The 19,443-nt window shown below is 33.8% G+C and overlaps 1 protein-coding gene across 1 annotated transcript in view; it reads right to left on the reverse strand.

The window, feature by feature from the left end:
- Positions 1 to 7: 7 nt before the first annotated feature.
- Positions 8 to 19,443, reverse strand: part of LOC129257084 (ATP-dependent RNA helicase dhx29-like) — a 42,732-nt gene continuing 23,296 nt past the window's right edge. The window contains exons 11-31 of the mRNA XM_064097265.1: positions 19,327 to 19,428; positions 18,460 to 18,633; positions 17,789 to 17,881; positions 16,823 to 16,984; positions 15,852 to 15,977; positions 14,991 to 15,134; positions 14,396 to 14,572; positions 13,464 to 13,610; positions 13,067 to 13,105; positions 12,467 to 12,556; positions 11,587 to 11,726; positions 10,594 to 10,767; positions 9,847 to 10,051; positions 8,894 to 9,118; positions 8,310 to 8,446; positions 5,908 to 5,998; positions 5,251 to 5,473; positions 4,604 to 4,770; positions 3,882 to 4,013; positions 3,238 to 3,334; positions 8 to 930 (exon numbers count right to left, since the gene is read on the reverse strand). Coding sequence (XP_063953335.1) covers positions 875 to 930; positions 3,238 to 3,334; positions 3,882 to 4,013; positions 4,604 to 4,770; positions 5,251 to 5,473; positions 5,908 to 5,998; positions 8,310 to 8,446; positions 8,894 to 9,118; positions 9,847 to 10,051; positions 10,594 to 10,767; positions 11,587 to 11,726; positions 12,467 to 12,556; positions 13,067 to 13,105; positions 13,464 to 13,610; positions 14,396 to 14,572; positions 14,991 to 15,134; positions 15,852 to 15,977; positions 16,823 to 16,984; positions 17,789 to 17,881; positions 18,460 to 18,633; positions 19,327 to 19,428 — 2,901 coding nt within the window. The 3' untranslated portion in view covers positions 8 to 874. The remainder of the gene's footprint in view (positions 931 to 3,237; positions 3,335 to 3,881; positions 4,014 to 4,603; positions 4,771 to 5,250; positions 5,474 to 5,907; positions 5,999 to 8,309; positions 8,447 to 8,893; positions 9,119 to 9,846; positions 10,052 to 10,593; positions 10,768 to 11,586; positions 11,727 to 12,466; positions 12,557 to 13,066; positions 13,106 to 13,463; positions 13,611 to 14,395; positions 14,573 to 14,990; positions 15,135 to 15,851; positions 15,978 to 16,822; positions 16,985 to 17,788; positions 17,882 to 18,459; positions 18,634 to 19,326; positions 19,429 to 19,443) is intronic.

Raw genomic sequence — 19,443 nt, forward strand, 5'->3', positions numbered from 1 at the left:
TACACGATTACTCTTATGTCCAAGTTTCATAAATCAGATCCATAATCTTTCAAAGATATGATGGTAATTCAACAGATACCCCCAACATGGCCAAAGTTCATTTACCTTTGACCTTGGTCATGTGACCTGAAATGCACACAGGATGTTCAGTGATACTTGATTACTCTTATGTCCAAGTTTTATGAACTAGACCAATAAACTTTCAAAGTTATGCTGTCATTTAAAAAACATCCTTCGATTAAGATTTTGATGTTGATTCCCCCAACATGGTCGAAGTTCATTGTCCCTTGACCTTGATCATGTGACCTGAAACTCAGGCAGGATGTTCAGTAATACTTGATTAACCTTATGTCCAAGTTTCATGAACTAGGTCCATACACTTTCTAAGGTATGCTGTCATTTAAAAAACTTAACCTTCGGTTAAGATTTGGTGTTGACGCCACCGCCATTGTCGGAAAAGTGGCGCCTACAGTATCTCTGCTTTGCATGGGAGACCCCCAAAAAATGTCAAAACTGGGCAAAAAAAACCTCTAAATTGTGCAAATATTATTGATATGATACTAATTAACATCTACATATTAAGCTACAAGACTATAAATAATTGAAAAAAACAATTTTGACATGTTCCACTTGATTGTATGGATACACATTATGAAACACTTCTGGGATGGAAAAGTTTAAGCAAAGTATTGTTTAGTTTTTTTGAGGGGGGGGGGTCAAGTACTCTTTATTGTCCAAGAAAGTATATTATAAATATTTGTGGAAAAGGATGTCAAATGTAGCTATAACTTTCTATTATCAAACAGATTATCATGGACATATTGTATTTTTCTTTTCATTGTAAGTCCTTCAAGCTAGATGTTTCTTTTTCCTGCTACCTGGCCTTCTCTGACTTGAGTAACTTCAGTAGAGCTTTGATCACCTCCTCATCTGCAAAATATAAAAATAAGGGGTAAAATGAATAACTCTTTAAAAAGATAACACCATGATATAGTTTCAGTCTGAATATAAATACATAAACCAATGGATTCAAATGATTAATCTAGTCAATTAATTTGGGTAGGGAGGGATGAAAGTAGATTATTAAAATATATGAATGGTATAGGTAGAGATTAAACTTTATTGTTGAATACAATAGAGTACCGAAGTGTGATGTCATCAATTTTCAAATTTTGCATTTCAGCATTTTTTATACCATATTTTGGTAGAGCATGATGAAATACCCCCATTACCAAAATTTGGTGCAAATCAGTCCATTGGGGCCTGAGATATGACGTCATGAATACATAATTAGCCCCACTGAAGTATTATTGGCCTGGTTCCTAACTTTTAGAACCAGGCCAATAACACATTGACTTCAATGGGGCTAATAATGTATTCATGAGGTCATATCTCAGGCCCCCGAATGGACCAACTTGCACTAAAATTTGGTAGTGCAGGTATTTCATCATGCTCTACCAAAATATGGTATCAAAAATTCTCAAATGCAAAAAACGTTTTTTTGTGACGTCATCACTTCGGTACTCTATACACCCATCCCTTTATTGGCTATCATGGTATAATTTCTATAACAGGGGCAGTATCCTGACATCTTCGAAAGAAAAAAAAATCTTTTAAATGAAATTGGTAAATAGAACTGAGCAAATTATATGTCACATGTCTATAGATGATATATACAGCAGAGCAGTGCCTGTGGGAAACATGCAGTGTGTATTTAATTATAGCTATGCAGACAATTTGCTTACACATATATTGCTTTGAAGAGAAGTGAAAATAATATCAAAATAGGGTTTCAATTATTTTTGGAAGGTTAATTTTGGTCATATTTCTAGGTGACAAAGGAAAATATGATAATAATTGAGGAGTCTATCAGCATTCCAGTGGAATTATGAAATATTTCAAAAGAATTTTGTTGAGTCGTATTATAATAATTATAATGTTGGATTCATATAGCACTTTTTGATGAACAATGATTTGGTAGGACATCTAACATAAGGGTATTGGTAAATTTTTTTAAAGAAAATAAATTCCTCTAAAGACCTGTTTAGCGTACAGTGCAAGTGCACTGAATTTAATAAAATCAATGCCCATTGGTGAAATAAGATGAAAATGCTATCAAACAACCTTTCATTGAATATTGCTTTATAAATGGGTGTTCCTTGGAGAGATAAAATTAAGATATAACCATTCTCAGAATACTAATTTAAAGATACTTCGAGGGTAATTTATCTCACTGAATTAAACTGAAATGAAAATATTATCTTATCTGAGGTAAAATTGATCTAAAATACGTACATGTATCTCCCCTGAGCATTCATAAAATCTATCTTCACTGTTAGGAGTTCTGACATAGACACCCTGCTATACAATTTTCTGAAACCAAATTTGTCATTGAAATCCAGGTTTTGTTGAATAATAAGTTGAATTAAACATGAAACTGGCATCTAATCCTATTTGGTGTCAATATGCATGTCCAATTCATCCAATCTAATCAACCCCAATACCCATCTCTTTCTGATGTCCACTTGAATGGAAATGGTCTACTGTAAAAGGCTGTTATTTTTGCAGGATTAATTTTTGCAATACACGGACTGAGCAAAATATTAAATATATTCGCGGGTTCTTGAATTCGCACTGCACACTCCACAATCACTAAGTCACTTCCTTTTTCCTCCATCTGTGGCTGGTTTTAATTAACATTTCAGGCAACAAAATTGTATTTTCTGCTCATAATTCTAGTAATTCAGCGTTGTTTGATCAAATCATGAGCTTTTGTGACATTTAGCGCAAGTTTTTATTTGCGGGGCGGACAACGGGGAAGGCATTGCAGGCAAAACGGAGGCAGTGCTAGGCTGGTATGGACGACCAAGCACCAGGTAAGGACCGGGGGGGATTATGGGGACTAAGGCGATTCAAAGTGCTTTGGATCAATCGACAAGACGTCTTCTTGAAAACTAAACAAATCTAAACACTCACCAATCAGACAGCAAATCATAAGTCAAATAGCGATCTGCAATGCATATGATTTTGGAGCATAAGCTTGCTTCCTTAAATGTCACCCTCTATAGGTCAAATTATACAGTCTCTTTGCTAAAACGATACACGCAATTGAACCCCAGTTCAAAACATGCATTAAAATAGATACTCATAAATTTGCGCTCACCAATCTTGCCGCGAAAATTAATGTACTGCGAATATTTCTGAATTTACAGTAATTGTAATTCTTTCCATACAAACCTTGTATCTGTAGAGCTGGACTGGCAAGTTTCTTCTCTAAGAAGACATTGAGTAGAAGTCTAAGCTCTTTAAAGATGACTGCGGTTTTTGCGGAAGCCTACGGAAGTACAACAAGATCTTAGATGAAAGGACTATACGCTGTTACACTATACACTGTAACCAACAATACAGTAAATGCAATTTGTTATAGTGTAATCAATTTCTACTGTAAACTTATATTTTTTGTTTAATCTACACACAATGAAGCCTATCCCTAATCAAAATTTAAGCCCCAAATCAATAAAAATTTATATAGTTAACTACAGAATATATTACATGAAAAAAAAAAAGATTTCATGGTATACCCCCAAGTAAGTTTTCCCTACTGCTTTGATGGTGAAATCTAAAAGCATGTTTTTTAATCACAATAGCTAAAATTTATTCATTATAAAAAAGTAAGTTTCCTTCATTTCTCTAAACTGTCTCACAATCCACATCTGCCCGCCTTCTATCCACCCCCCACACCCTCACAACATGTTTTGCCTACTGATAAACTGATTGATCACCAACAAACATTTGCTATACTGAACAAGTATAGGAAACATCCTTGTCAATATTTCTTCTTAATAAAGCTATTCATGACTTTCAGCTACCCTAATACTCACCTGGAATTTAATCCAATCATCTATGCTAATAAAACCTTCTCTATGATGAACAGCTATCTCTCCACCAAACAACAGAAGAGGATATGGGGTTATCAAAGAGCTCTCCCTGATGTAAACCTTGGATAATTTCACCTGTTTTCGACAAAAGACAGCATACTTGCATCACAGATAATGTATTGGATTTCATTAATATTTCAATATTTTGCTCCCTTAAGAAGTGTTCCACAGGCCTGAGCTAAAGGCAAAGCCCTCACTGACGCTTTCACCGTGTAAACTTAAACTTATGCCCATATTCTGAACTGCACAAAAAATTAGGTCATGGTCTAAGCCTGTATTAAAAAAGCCAATTTTCAGACCATTCCAGACTTGAGAAATAATTTTCTGACAAAAAAACAGAAACCCATGTTCATGTCTCTGCCTATCAAAGGCTGTATGTTTACAGATTGTCCATCTGTCTGTCCATCTGTCCTGTTTTGGTTTTCAAAATAACTAAAGAACCTTTCCTGACAGATCAAAACCTCCAAACTTGGTCCAAGTATGCATAGAGAAGTGACAGTGATCTGATGAGTTTTGAAGTTATCAAATTTTTAGTAGCTCATGGATGCACACATTAATAAAATGTAGTAATGTACTGGAACAGTGACAGGCACTTACGGGAGGACTTACAAATATTGAACAGAGGCTTTACTGTTTGATAGCAAATAAATAATTTGAAAAATCACCCTTTCTGAAAATAGCATCCAGCCATTGGTGCCTAGCTGCCGATTAACAGAAGATGGATGAACAGTTACAGGTCCTTTAGTGGTGTCAGCTCGACATATTATTTCATCATCCTTCATACCATGTGCAGGAGGCTCATAGGTTGTCTTGGCCACATTAGGATATAGACCTAGTCAACAAAACAAATTAACTGGTTAACACTTTTCAATCATTAGAAGCACTTTGAATTTATTGATACGACTGTCTAAATTTACCATATATTCAAAGCTCTTGAAGAAGATAATTTCAAAGATACAGAAAAAAATTGTAAAAGAGAATTTACTACCAGTGTGGAAGAAACAATTAAGTGAAACGCAAGTTGCAAGCAAACATTGTTTTAGATTCCCTATCAACATGTAGAAAAAAGACTAATAGTTGTCCCATCAAAAAATATTCCCTACTCCCTAACCGCAAAAAACAACAACAAACAAACAAAAGCTAGATTGAATAGAATATACATATTATTATCACACAAAAATCTGGACAATTGGACATGCACAGGAGCTCAAAGAATTGAGGATGTGGGTGAGGAGCATTAAGTTCACAAATGCCATTACAGAAAGGCAATTTTGGATGTAAAGAGGTAGTCTGAATACAATCAAATAACTACCTGCTGTGAGAACAGCCTTGAGTAAGGCAGTATTGGATGTTGTCAATGGGAACACATCTTTGTATCCAGATGATGATTCAGTCTTACTGATGTCTAGAACCTCCATCTTGGATGAAAGTGACTTCTGTTTTGCTGATAATGAGGAGTTAGGAGTATTTTGATTGGTTGTTGATGGAATAAAGCCTATAGACTTGACCAACTGCATGAGGTCTCTCTTTACATTCTGCAATGCAATACATATTATGATTGGAGAGGAAATAGAAACCATGATTACTTTAGGAGGAATTAATATCTCAAAGTGAATTATAAGGAAAAATGTCTTTGTTATTTTGTTATAAGCTTTTTATTTCTTTTAATTTTTTTTTTCTCATGACAAATAGTATCATATCATTGATAAATGTGAAATTCATTTTATTTTCCAGTTTTTAAACAATACTTATACGAACAGAGATAGAAATAGATTCAAAGCATCTATCTTTAATCAATAAATCATAAACCAAACAGTCCCTTCAAATATTATAGAACCAACAAATGTAACCCACAAAATTTGATGAGATCACTGATGAGCCATCTCCTTTACAACATATCTTAGATTCCTGTGAAATCATCGGGTTGAATTGACAAAGATAAATTGGCAACATTCTTCACTTGTCTTACCTCCATATTTAAGAGAGCTGTCCTACTCAGAAAATTAACATGGCAGTATTTAGATTCAGCAGATCTACCTTTACTCTGAGCTTCTTTCCACCTGAATATAAAAATAAATAATAACAATGAAATTACCTGACAAACAACAGTGTCACTTATAGCTGTCTTGTGACTATGCACCTTCTTTCTCTCATACAATAATTAGGTTTTCAAAATCCCAATATAAAACTTCCTGGTAATAAACCTATAAACAATTGGATTCTAATCAATCACAATTTGAGATTTTCTTATAAAAACTTTTAATAAGATGGGGCCATGGTGATACCATTCATATTGATAGGGATGTCCTAGGGCATAACTTTGCATGAATTTTGTTTTACCACACTATAAACTACAGGCTCAAGGTCTCATCTGGTGACCAAATTCAAACAGGTCCCTAAGTATCAGTTTAGCTACTTCAAAACTTTCATTAACAATATTTTTCGTGAAAAATATATACATGTATGAAATGCTTAATTTCGAAAGGAGATTCTAAAACTTTGGAAATAAACCACTTGTTGCCATTTTTGTGAAGGCATCTGTGGAAGAATTATACTGAAAGGTGCAGCTTTCATCATTGCTCCAAATATTTATGTAACTACTTATGAGAATAATAAACTTATATTGACAATGTAATTTTTGTCAGATTGATTAGATCCTTCATTAATTCACAACATAATAATAAAGAGTATTTATTAAGTGCATAATGAACAGTATAGTTCTTTCTAAAACAAAACATGTACATGTCTCTCATCTGTATAGAGTGTAACACTAAGATATCAAGTGCACACTTCCAACAAGAGTGAGAAAGGATTTTATTTCTGGTGTCACTTAAACAGCTATCCATGCCTCAAGGATGGCCACTCTGAAATCAACACCAACATCAGCTTTATAGGACTTCTTAATGTGACAATACATCTAGGACAGTACTGGGGATATTTAAAGGTCAAGTTCACCAAAGCAAAATGTTGATTTGAATAAATATAAAAAAATCAAACTAGCATAACACTGAAAATTTCATCAAAATCAGATGTTAAATAAAAAAGTTATGGCATTTTAAAGTTTCGCTTATTTTTCACAAAACAGTGATACACACAACTCAGTGACATGCAAATGGGTCAATCGATGAAGTCCATCACTCACTATTTCTTTTTTTTTTTAATTGTTTGAATTATACAATATTTCATTTTTTACAGATTTGACCATAGGGACTGACTTGTCTAACTCTCTTGCCTGAATCATTAAACAATGCTAATTCCATATGTTCAGGGAGGAATCAATCACCGTTTCACTTGACAACGAGGAGAAAATTACAATATTTCATTTAATAAACTACAAAAGAAATAGTGAGTGGATGATGCCATCAGTCTCCTCATTTGCATACCAACCAGGATGTGCAAATAACTGTTTTGTGAAATTAAGCGAAAATTTAAAATGTCATAACTTTCTTATTTTACATCCGATTTTGATGAAGTTTTCAGTGTTATGCTTGTTGGATTTTTCTCTTTTTATTCAAATCAATTTTTTGTTGGGGTAGACTTGTCCTTTGAAGCAAGAGTAGAAAAAATTACCTAATGTGTTAAAATTTCAATGCTTACATAAGAACATGCTATTATTACATAAGAATTTATTCTTATGCAATCATAGCATGTTTTTAACACATTTTTAAAAGTAATTCGATCAGCAATAGAATTTCAATTTCATAACAAAATATGAAATTTCGCTGCTGATCCAATTCAAAATCATATTACCGTCATCTGCAAGGTTTAAGGTCACTACTGCAAAGTGTGATGTCTCAGAAATAGACCACCATCTCTCAAGATATGAAAATTAAGTTTTAAGATATATATTAACTACACTGCCTTATTATCAAACATGAGCTTTGGGCCTTTTGCACTACAGATCAATAGAATAAATAATTATCCGGATTATCATTCAGGAATACAGAAGGACAGTATTCCTGCTTATTAAAATACCCATTTATAGGCCTGAAACTTTGGTATATAATTACAATATAATCTCTAAGAACTTTGAATGGACATTATTACTATCTTAAATGATAGGATTGAGTAAAGAATTCAAATTGTTGGGAAGGTGAAAACAATCACTTTAATTTTCATTTTCATGTAATTTTGAGAAGGTACCAAGATAAAAGGGTCTAATGCAAAAGGTTTCTCCTCAGATACACGAATCTTCAAAATATGATCCCCAAAACAGCTGAAAAGTTCAGATCAAACACTTGTGTGTAGTTTCAAGTATAAATCTGGAAATAGTGCATGAGATGCAACAAAAGTTCTGATCACTTATATAAAAAAAAATAATAATCTGATGAACAGAACTTATGTCTATATTTCAATCTGAAATAGCCATACCCTGAGTAAGCTTTATAGATTGTGATGTGGTCGGAGTTTGCTACAGACATTGATCGTTTTGCAGCATCAGCCAAGCTTCGTTTCCCTAGTGGCACAAGGAATGGTGGTTTATCTGTCATCGCTGAAGCAATAACTGCCTAGGGATAGAACATACAATAAAACCATTTGTATTTGCATGGTCAGGTTGCTAATCAAAAAGAGTGCATATAAGTGTCTAGGTGACAGATATTACATTAAATTCATTTATGGATTATTCAAGAATATTCCCATTTACGTGTGTATGAGAATGTGTGATTATGAGACAAAATCTCTTGTCATTTTGAACTAGTCAAATTAAATGACAATTTCAATTAAGTGGGCTTCATAAATAATTCTAAACAGTATTCAATACATAGACAACACACTTTAGTGAATATGATTTTTTTCAAATATTAATTTCTAGATATTTATCCTAAAAACATTAAGCCACAACACATGAAAGACAATGTTATTGAAGCCAACTTCTTATTCAACTTGCATATTGTTTCTTTTTTTAAATACTTTTTTAGATAGTCGAAAGCTCTTAACATCCATTTTCAACTCACCACTGGCTCCAAACAGCCAAAGATGGCAGCAAATAAGAGCATCTTGCCAATGCGGACGTTGACTGGGAGAGCTGCCAAATGCTGACCAAGTGGTGTTAGGGTTGGGGTATCTAGCAGACATGCTCCAACCTCCCTTAGGAGAGACATAGAGGCACGCACTGCCTGTGGGAGAGGTGGATCTAGTGCTGCCTGCAGGAAGTCTTCAGGGTTTCCAAGCGAGCATTTCTGAATTTAAGAAGTATACACCAAATTAAAATTAGGGTTTCTTATCACCTCTCCTAATCTTAATGTAAGAATTCTACATAGCTATAGTCTCAAATTACAGACTCTTGTTAAATGTGATTTAACCACTTGTAACAACAAATCATATATTATTGATTTACTGATTACCTGACAAAAAATCTGGATCTGACAAAACCAACAATTTGAGGGGGAAGATTTCATAGATAAGGAAAGGGATGGTGATTGTCAAATTGTTTGTCATCGTTTATGACTATCAAGTGAATGGCTTTATGACTGTGAGTTTTAGCAAATATAAATATCAAGTAAATAGTCTAGTCTACTTTACTCAAATTCTTTCTTTACTTCATTAAGAAAATATCTTAAAAATTTACATGCATCTTCTAAAAGTACCAGTAGGAAATACTTTTTTTGTATAATAATTTTGTTTATTGGTAAGGACAGAATGATATCATACGCCCAACATGTTTTGGTGACAAGTCTCCATATTGGCATAGAAGTTTTCATTCAATCAAACCCTCTGCTGCATAATGTTCACTTTGCCATCATTGGCAACTCGTCTATCAAATCCTTGATTTTGAATGGCAACTGAGCACTGTTACCATTGAAATCAATCGAGTTATCACTGATGGGAACTGTCATGCAATATGGACAAGCTCTCATACAACAGACCATCATCTTCAATCTTTTCATCATATAATCTTTCTACTGACCATGATATGCAGACAGAGCTCCTCCAGTGCCACTCTCTGAATCTCTGGTTGAGTGAAGGACCTCATACCATCGTAGCGCTGCTTGGTGTATAGACGGAAGCAGAAGCCTTCCCTTACCCTACCTGCTCGACCCTGTCTCTGCTTTGCACTTGCTTTGCTCACATACATCTCTTCCAAAGAACTCATCTGGCTACGCTCATTGTACCTGCCATTCAAAACAGGTTGGAAATCTTTAAGGAATGGAACAGCTTCTTTAATAACAGAAATTTGCTTGTAATTACATGAGAGGTATATGGCAACAATATCTGCATTATGATACCATACCTTGGCAGAACATCACAAAAAACACCCAAATCTGCAAGGAATCAGTCCAACGGGGCCTAGGATAGGCTGTATAAATATTCACTTTAATAGATCCATTGAAATCAGAGTAAGTTGGTCTGGTTCCAATCAATTATGAACTAGGCCAAATTACATTGACTTCAATGGGGCCTCTAGGTATCTAATCCTCTTCAGTTCTTTATCATGCTCTATCATAATGTTGTCATTATATTGCTGAAATGCATAAAAAGAAAATTGATGTTACACCCCGATACTATATAAATGAGCACACCCTTAACCCATTAATTACATATGACCCAGGTGATCCTTGTTATAACCCCATGTGTTTCATTAATTCAAGAGAAAAGGGGTTAATCTCAAACAAACAATATTTTTTCAATACTTCATATCTACACTATATATTACCTATTCTCTTTGACCCTGCCAGCATCAATGACAAAGACAACGTCTGGAATGGTGATACCCGTTTCAGCAATATTGGTTGCTATGACGATCTTACGCACACCAGGTGGAGGAACAGTAAAAGCAGTGCTCTGATCGTCAGATGACAAGACTGAATGAAGTGCAAGTAGAATGTATCTGGGAGGAGAGACACCAGAGATTCAGAGATAAATTTCATCAAAGTTATTATCAATGTCAGTTTCTCTACCAATGAAAACCAATGTTTCAACAAAATACTCAAAACAAGGCCCAAAATTCATGATTAATTCATATCATATGTTGATTCAAAAGAATTGGGACGATGAAAAGTACATGTTATAGATATTCATAACAAAATAATAATGATTGGATTTACATTTCATTTTTCCAGAGGATACAAAATGCTGCTTGTGACATAAAATTGCTTGATACTCAAATTCACTCCAAAATTACAGTAATAGATTTTGTCGGTCATTGACAATATAACTTCATAGAAAGCATACCACATTCCTGACAACTGTGGGTTGGTTCCTAGGGAGGACACTCATGTACATGTATATATGGAAATTAAGTGGACTCGCCATTTTGATGACTCCCTTTCTAAGCTTAAGATATATGCAATGTTCCTCAATCTGCCTTCAAATTTATATGTCACTGCATGCCATTCCCTTGCTCCTGTGCACCTGTAGGTGCATTTACTAGTGTTTACTTGGCTGCTTAGTACTAGCACTCATCAGTCGTGGCACACCCCCATCAACATCTTGGATATAACTAAAGCCATCAAATCAACCACATCCCTGATAGATCTTCTTTTTTTTTTTTTTGCTTTGCATTGTAAATTTTAGTTGAATTTGAAATGAAAGAATAAATGTTATCAATCAATCTCTATCAATCAAGAGCTTTGAATGTTATCAAAATGCACTCAATATTTATTTATGATATCTTAAGTAGAATACTGTAAGGCCAATCCTGTAATACCTATCTGTATTGGAGAAGTTAGGATCTGCTTGTAGAAGCTCGTAGAGTTGTTGGATTTGGGCTAAGCCAGGCATGAAGATCAGTACAGCGCCCTCTACAGATTGAAATAGAGGCACCTGCTCAAGGTAGCTTAGTAATTCCTATAAAACATCAAAGCAGAATATATCATGTTACATCATGAATTTTATTTAGATGATTATTTGTCTCACATTACAGTTACAGAGAAAATGAAGTGGATTTCAAGAAAGCTCATATTTTACTCGGTGACAGTTCTTTCATCATTTATTAAACATTTCATCATATTTTAAATTGATTACACCTCATCTACTTATAATAAATAATCATAATATCTAGAACTATTCCATAGCCCTGACAGGAGGAAATCATATTTTCATTTCTTTTCTTCAATTTCCTTCTTTTCCTAACTTTGATATTCTCTTGATTCTGTATCAGATTAAAGATAAAAAAGTATATACATATATGTATGCTGATAACCCCAGAATGAATGCAATTTATTCATAGTTTCCTTGTCTTGTCACTAGTTACAACAGAAAAAAATTTTGATGGGCAATATCCTCAGCAAAGGGAAAATAAAGCGTTCTGGTTGACTTATCAATAAGATTTAGTTCAAATGATATTTAATACATAGTACACATAATATCAAGACCAAGACAAATCAGTTTCTGTTTCACTTCATTTGTCAGAACAAAATATCAATAAAAATTAGATTTATAGTGCATGCAACATAAATCAACCATGTATGTGGAAAAGCATAATAGACAAAGACAAATATAGTAAAGGAATGAGAGAAAGTCAACCAAAAAAGTATAATTTGTAGTAGATATGTAATTTAGATTAAAAAAAAAACACTTTAACTTACCAAAATAAGGTCCATGTTGATTGTATCCGGATTGAGCCTGGTTATGACCTGTCTTGTTCGCTTACTGTACTTCTCCACATCTAGACCACTCTACATGTGTATCAATGCATACAAAATTAGGACCTTCTTTCACAAAGCTTAACAAATGTAATATATGACAAGTTTGCTCTCAACCAATCACACTGAATGATTTCAGTAGCTACTAAAAGAAGCTTTCATGAAACCAAGATTGAGATTTGAAATAAAACACATCACATAAATAGAAACAGGACAAACCTAATAGATGAATAACAAAGTCAAGAACAAATTTTAATGATACATGAAATGAATATGTGGCAATGCGACTCTCTCATAGAAATTCAATTAAAATATATTTTGCAACCTAGAATTACCTATTGATTTTTATTCACTTTCTTTTACACTCATTTGTTTGCATTGTATTTTCAACTTCTCCTTCTTTTCCCTCCTCTGCATTCTTTTCTATATTTTTTCTTTTGCTGATTAAAATCGAAGTAAATTTGTTTCAAGGATCATGAAAACAAAGAGGTAGACAATCCTAAAAATAATGTAAAATTCTGCAAGAAAAATAAGAGAAGTTACCTCATCAAGATTAGCAACATCATTTGTTTCCCATGAGAGCTGAGAAGAAATAATAGAAAATGGGTAGATATTAACATTCATAAAGTTTGTAAAACAAGTTTATTTCCAAAAAATGCAATCCTATCCAATCTACAGCAATTTACTTAAAAATCTGACATTAATAAACAAAATTTAGTATGTCAAATTTTGTGAAAAAAAAGAGCAACATGATACACTTAAAAAAGAGCACTTGGTGTGAAAAAAGAGCAATCCCCCTCCAAATAAGTGTACCAGTATGGACAGATTCCCTAACCACTGTGATGTTAGAAAATAAAATAGTTTTATTCTAGTAATAGAAACCAAAACAATATCATGCAACAAGGCTTTGATTGAGTAAATGAAGAGCTTGTATGAATACCTGAACTTGTTGTGAATTGCCACCCTTAGTTGTCACAGAAACAGTGGTTTTGTCTTCCTGAGCAAGTGACTCATATCTCAATGCATACCTAGAATCACTCTCAAGCTGATAACCTGTATCCTCCACTACATCTTCCAAATGATGCACCTGGTAATAACAAGTATAAAATGATTATAATTACAATCATAAAATAAATTTTGATCATATTATCTCATCACTCAACTGAATTCGGCTACAGCTATGATGATATTCTGCCATTTTGACTGCATAAGATTTTACATTGACGTTGCCAATCATGCTGTGATTTTGAGTTTAATACACCTCAGCACCAAAACCAACACTGACCTGGAGATTTTCTAATGCAAGTATATCAAAGCTAATATTGATGAAATATGAATTGAAAATCATTGCATTTCAATAACAGAATAATGATTTGTGACACACCTAGCTGTCTCTCATCTCGGTGAGAAATTACAAATTTTATGAAAAACGAAATGATAGTTTCTGGAATGCCACCCCAAATCATTGTCATGGAGAATGACTACCGGTAATCTTATGTAACAATGGTAAAGGAAAGCAGACAGTTGTAAGAAGTCAGAATACCACACTACAGATTTATGATTGAATTCAATGAACTCAAGTAATGAATATTGATATCATGGCTCAGTAGCCCATCTATTCCAACACATTAGGCACCATTCAGGGCAGGCAATGTGCCAGCTAAATGGTACAGTTTGACTCAAGCGCTCCTTCCATCGCATTGAGTTTGCTTTCACTTTTATAATGAAATGAGATGACCGATATTGCAACATGAATCAATATAGATATTACAATATTTTTAACATTCCTAAATGAACAAGTAAAGCAGATACTGATATATCTACTATCAGGCATTCAAGAATATGTTGCCATGTTCATAGTGGCAGACTAACCTTTACTTGATAGGTTCTACCAGGGATGCTAATGATGGGACAATGGTAGAAGTAAGCAGACAATTTTTGACTGTCTAATGTAGCACTCATTAAAATAAGCTTCAGATCTGACCGCTGTTGAACCAGCTTCCTCACAATGATCATCAAGAAATCAGACTGTACGCTGCGCTCATGAACCTATGACATGAGAAAAGAAATATAGTGTGGCTTTCAAATTGAGATACTTCATACTCTTGTTGTCATTGACATATCAGACATTTTTATCCAAATGGGCCTATATAACGACCTTGAAAATTGATTGATATCGTACCTTGATCACTGATTTAGCAGGTGTTACAAAATACCTCTAACATAAAAACAAGAAGACAAGCTATCATGTCCAAGGCTATTTTGAAATTGTAATCCCAGAAGGTGGTGCTAATATTACCCCCTTCAGATCGTAGCCATTTGAGATCTTGTGACTTTGCCATTTCTGTAAAAAATCCATAAACAAATTCATATTAATACTTAACTTTTCTTAGTATGTCAAATTAGTGATTTGATTTCTTTTGCAAATACACATGTATAATGTGTGAGTATGACTTGAGAATCTAACCTCATCAATGATAATATGTGAGACATCTTTGAGCGATGGATCAAGTTGCAGCTTACGTAGAAGAACCCCTGTGGTACAGTAGAGAAGTCGAGTTGTCTTTGTCTGCCTAGATTCTAGACGTATCTGATACCCACACAGAGAGTCCTACAAAAGAAAATAATAAAGATTCATATTTCAATAATTCATATGGACTAAAACATTGTTTCCATGAGGTTAAAACAAGATAAAGTGAACTTGGGGTGTCACATATTCATTCAATTGCATTATAATCTGAATATGAATTTACCTTGAGTTACTTTTGCAAAAAAAATAAGTCTATCAGAAACAATGATTCACAAACAATACATATGTCTTTCCAAGTGTTTCATTTTCCTGACTATTTTTATACTAGATTACTACTAGATCAAGAACAATTCTATTTGCTTATAACTAATCAGCAATAACTTTGCCAGTGACCTAACATCTAGATCAGCAGCGGTAGCTCACAATTCACTTCTCTGAAGACATTTAGGTTAAGGAATAGGGTGGTGTTTCATAAAGTTCTTGAGTTATGCATGCCTGAACATATGATTAGTTAATATGGGAGTAACTAACTCCTATCACAATAATCTAATTTTGACAAATTATAATCTTTGAAATCTTATTTAGCAACCAAGAACAGGACACCAGTAGCGAAACTAACAAACAGCTTTATGAAAACTGCCCTGCTTGAGAATATGTGGAGCTGGTTTTAGATTAATATTGTCTTTGAAGTTAAGTTTTAGGTTTGGATGTATGGAATCAATTGGTACAAATTGTTACGATGGCCTTCAATTGCCCCTGGGGTAAATTTAAGAATTGAATTTTTTCTTCCCAACTTACCCTAAGTCCAGGTCCAGCCTCTCCCAATTCTTGTGAGACCCTCTTAGCCAAACTAGTGGCTGAAATCCTTCTAGGTTGAGTACATACAATATTACATGATCCTCCATGGCCAGACAACACACGGTCCTTAATGAAACAAAAAACAAAATTTGTTTTGTTTGTTTTGTTTTATTCTATTTTATTACTGTGTTCAAAATAATACAATATCAAATGTATTTACATTGTTTGAAATATACAAAATAATCCATAATATATACAGTAAATTCATAATGCATAATTAATACAAAAAACAATGTGAACATGTACTTCACTTTTTTATTTAAAAAATGAATGAATGAATGCAGGAGAACACCACCATGAGCGGTTAAGCTTGAAATTGATGGCGGCCTTAAATTGATTTCTTAAATACATTCAAAAATAAGCTGCTGTGAAATATAAAGCTGGGGTAATGTATTATGCACCATTAGACAAGCAATCAAATACAAACACTTCATAAATTCTATACATGTATATTATCATTATTGTGATGCAGTTATGGATATTTCTCATGAGCTACATTAGAGAAAACACAATAAAGTTTTACTCAATACGTCTAACAGGACAGTAACATTATACACGGCATGTAAGTATTGATGTGATGTGCTTTACAAATGTAATACATTTCTTATTATTGTTATCATTGGTATCATTATCATGTCCCTTGCTTTGAAATGTAAAATAAAGTTTAAATGAATGACACTCTTTTGGTTATATACCATACACATAACTTTATCATTTGCATGATACCTGATACACACCTAGGTGAAGAGAAGCCAACTAAGATTGATGGGCATAATTGAAATATCTTGCTATAAAGACTGACTGAAGCTACTTATGCTATTGCTACAAAGATTTCTGAGGGAAAATCTGCTGCATTTAATCTCTACAGTGAAAACACTTCCTTAACTGTTAATCATCAGTTATATCCTTACCTCTAACAAAAATTGTGGTATCTGTGTACTCTTTCCACTCCCCGTCTCCCCTGCCACTATGACGATGGAATCTTTGTGCACCCTCTCTAAGACTTCATCTCGATGCTGGAATACAGGAAGAGTTTTCCTATCCTCTAGTAAACGCTGATGTTTAGTTGTATTCTATATATGGGAGAGAATGCTTAATGCTCAATTGCACAAATTGAGCCTTGTTTTTGTTTTGTTACTCATCATATGCTCTTGGAAACTGGGAAATTTATGCAATTCTATTCACTTCAGATATTTAATAATCGGTTTAATTACATGACAATAGAAATGGGGTAAACATAACAAACTTCCATGTTAAGCTACATGCACTCAGCTCATAACTATGTATTTACACCTTTCACTCTCTAGCCCTGATCTACAGAACATTAAATCCATAAGTAAAACTCTTCAAGCTTACAGTGCACATTACCAAACTTAACTCCATACTTAAGAATGAGTTCTTATGCACCAAAATTCAAATGAAAACCTCGATGGATAAAAGACCTCCTTCTTGGTATTTTCCGGCTTACCCTGGAGAAGCATTCTTCTGATAATCAAGTCACAGGTTTAGAACTCTTCCTTGACTTTATAGCCTTCTCAAATTCACCAAAAGGCATTCTTTTCACCTATCATATTAAAACACACACACACAATCCCTCCAAAACTAATGCGAGGGAGATAAAATCTTTCTATGCAGGCATTCTTCCTTCTTCTATAATATTGTTTGTAGGAAACAAGTTGTAAAAAGACTGATAATTGACTGATGAATTTACAGATTTTTTTCCAGCAAAAGGAAAGTATATATCTGTCTAAACAATTAATAATTTATACATCACTGATTCTTGTTCCTCTCAGGCTTGAGATGTTCTTTCTTTTAAAAGAATGTATTTTCTACTGATAAATATCACAACTTCAAATCATAAAAGCATAGATTCTTACCGCATTCTTTTCCAAGATTTTTTTCAAAGTTCGGTCTGTTACTACAGGTCCCTTCCGTTGGTTTGGTTCAATCCTCGCATCCCGTTCATTTGCCTAAAATGATATCAATTATTTCATACAAAAGTAGCCTTCATCTCGATTTTCATTTAAAATATTATTCAATATATATATTTCTAAATAGCTCAAGGTATACACAATAGAAACAAACAACAATTGCAATGAAATAATCATACATACAATTTCTATTCAATCATTTCCATTTACAATAACTGTTCAGGTCATGAACAGTGAAAAAATCTGCTAAGATATTACCAGATTAGGCCTATACATCTTAAAGATAAGGTAAGAGCATATTTGTATTTAGAAAGTAAAAAGACAATTATACCAACTCACTAACGATTACATTTTGGGGGGAATAACATCCACATTTTGTTGTTTGTTTCTTTGAATACCAGTATGCAAAAGTAATTTTTTTCCCTTCACAACATCTTATGAATTGTGTAGAACTTCAAATAAGTATAGAGCTTGGGTTATTACAGTAAACAACATAATTAGATCTATTATATTGCATACAGTCAGAAATTTCTAAAACATCACAATACACATCTTTCACTCTTAAACCAGGAAAATTTACATTTTCATTTCTAAATGAAATGACCCATCTTATTTACCTCATTCCCTCCATCATCATCGTCATCATCCCAAGCATCTTCCCAGCTATCTACTTCTTCCTCATCTTCATCTCCTCGTTCTTCTCTCTTGTTTGGTAACTTGGCAACATCGTTCTTTCTTGACTGGGATGACTTGATCTGTTTCAGCAACTGCCCAACAAATTGATCTCTAGGCTAGAATGGAAAATATATGAAAAAAAAAACTTTCAAAGGTGTTAAGAAGTGAATTCCTTTAATCTACCATTCACTCTGGTATAATTGCTTCCTCTTGGAAAATGAAGGGCATTTCTCAACAACAATAATATGCAACATTTATATAGCACTTAATACCAAATGTTTCTACATGCTGCATACTATTACCCTGGCTTTAGCACGGCTATCCTGATCAGACCCTCGAGCATTCAAGGAATTCCTTCCTACTGGGTAACCTTTTACTAGACCTGAGTGGAGAGTGGCAAATGTACATAAACACCTTTGGATGAGTGCAGAACCCAAGACTACATTTAAACCACTGCATTATGGTTTGTAATTAACAAAATTTAATAAATGTGCAAGCTGTCATCCATGTAAATGCATAAGCACTGTGATCGAATGATATCAAACATAGGATGACATACATACTGTTACATTGAACTTTTACAGTGCATTTATTTTTGAAACTGTGCACCAAGCACAAATTGGAATACCGGCAAAACTACAAGCAGCACATCACAATACGAGTCGATAGGACAAGTTGTAGCACAGGCTTAGCACTGCAGTGAAAATGTCCAATATTACAATTAATCACCCAAAAATACTGCTGTTTACATGCAGTAAGTTGAAATGAAATGAAGGGAATTGAAAGTGCTATCATTCGACATTCCTCACCTTATTCTTTCTTTCAGTTGTCTCTTCTTTTTCTTTTACCTCAGCATCCATCCATTCCAGCCATACATCACGGTAAGGTGGCGGGAGAAGCTGGTGGATAGACTGTATAAAAACACC

This window comes from Lytechinus pictus, chromosome 3 (genome assembly GCF_037042905.1).
Source record: "Lytechinus pictus isolate F3 Inbred chromosome 3, Lp3.0, whole genome shotgun sequence".
NCBI classification, from domain to species: Eukaryota; Metazoa; Echinodermata; class Echinoidea; order Temnopleuroida; family Toxopneustidae; genus Lytechinus; species Lytechinus pictus.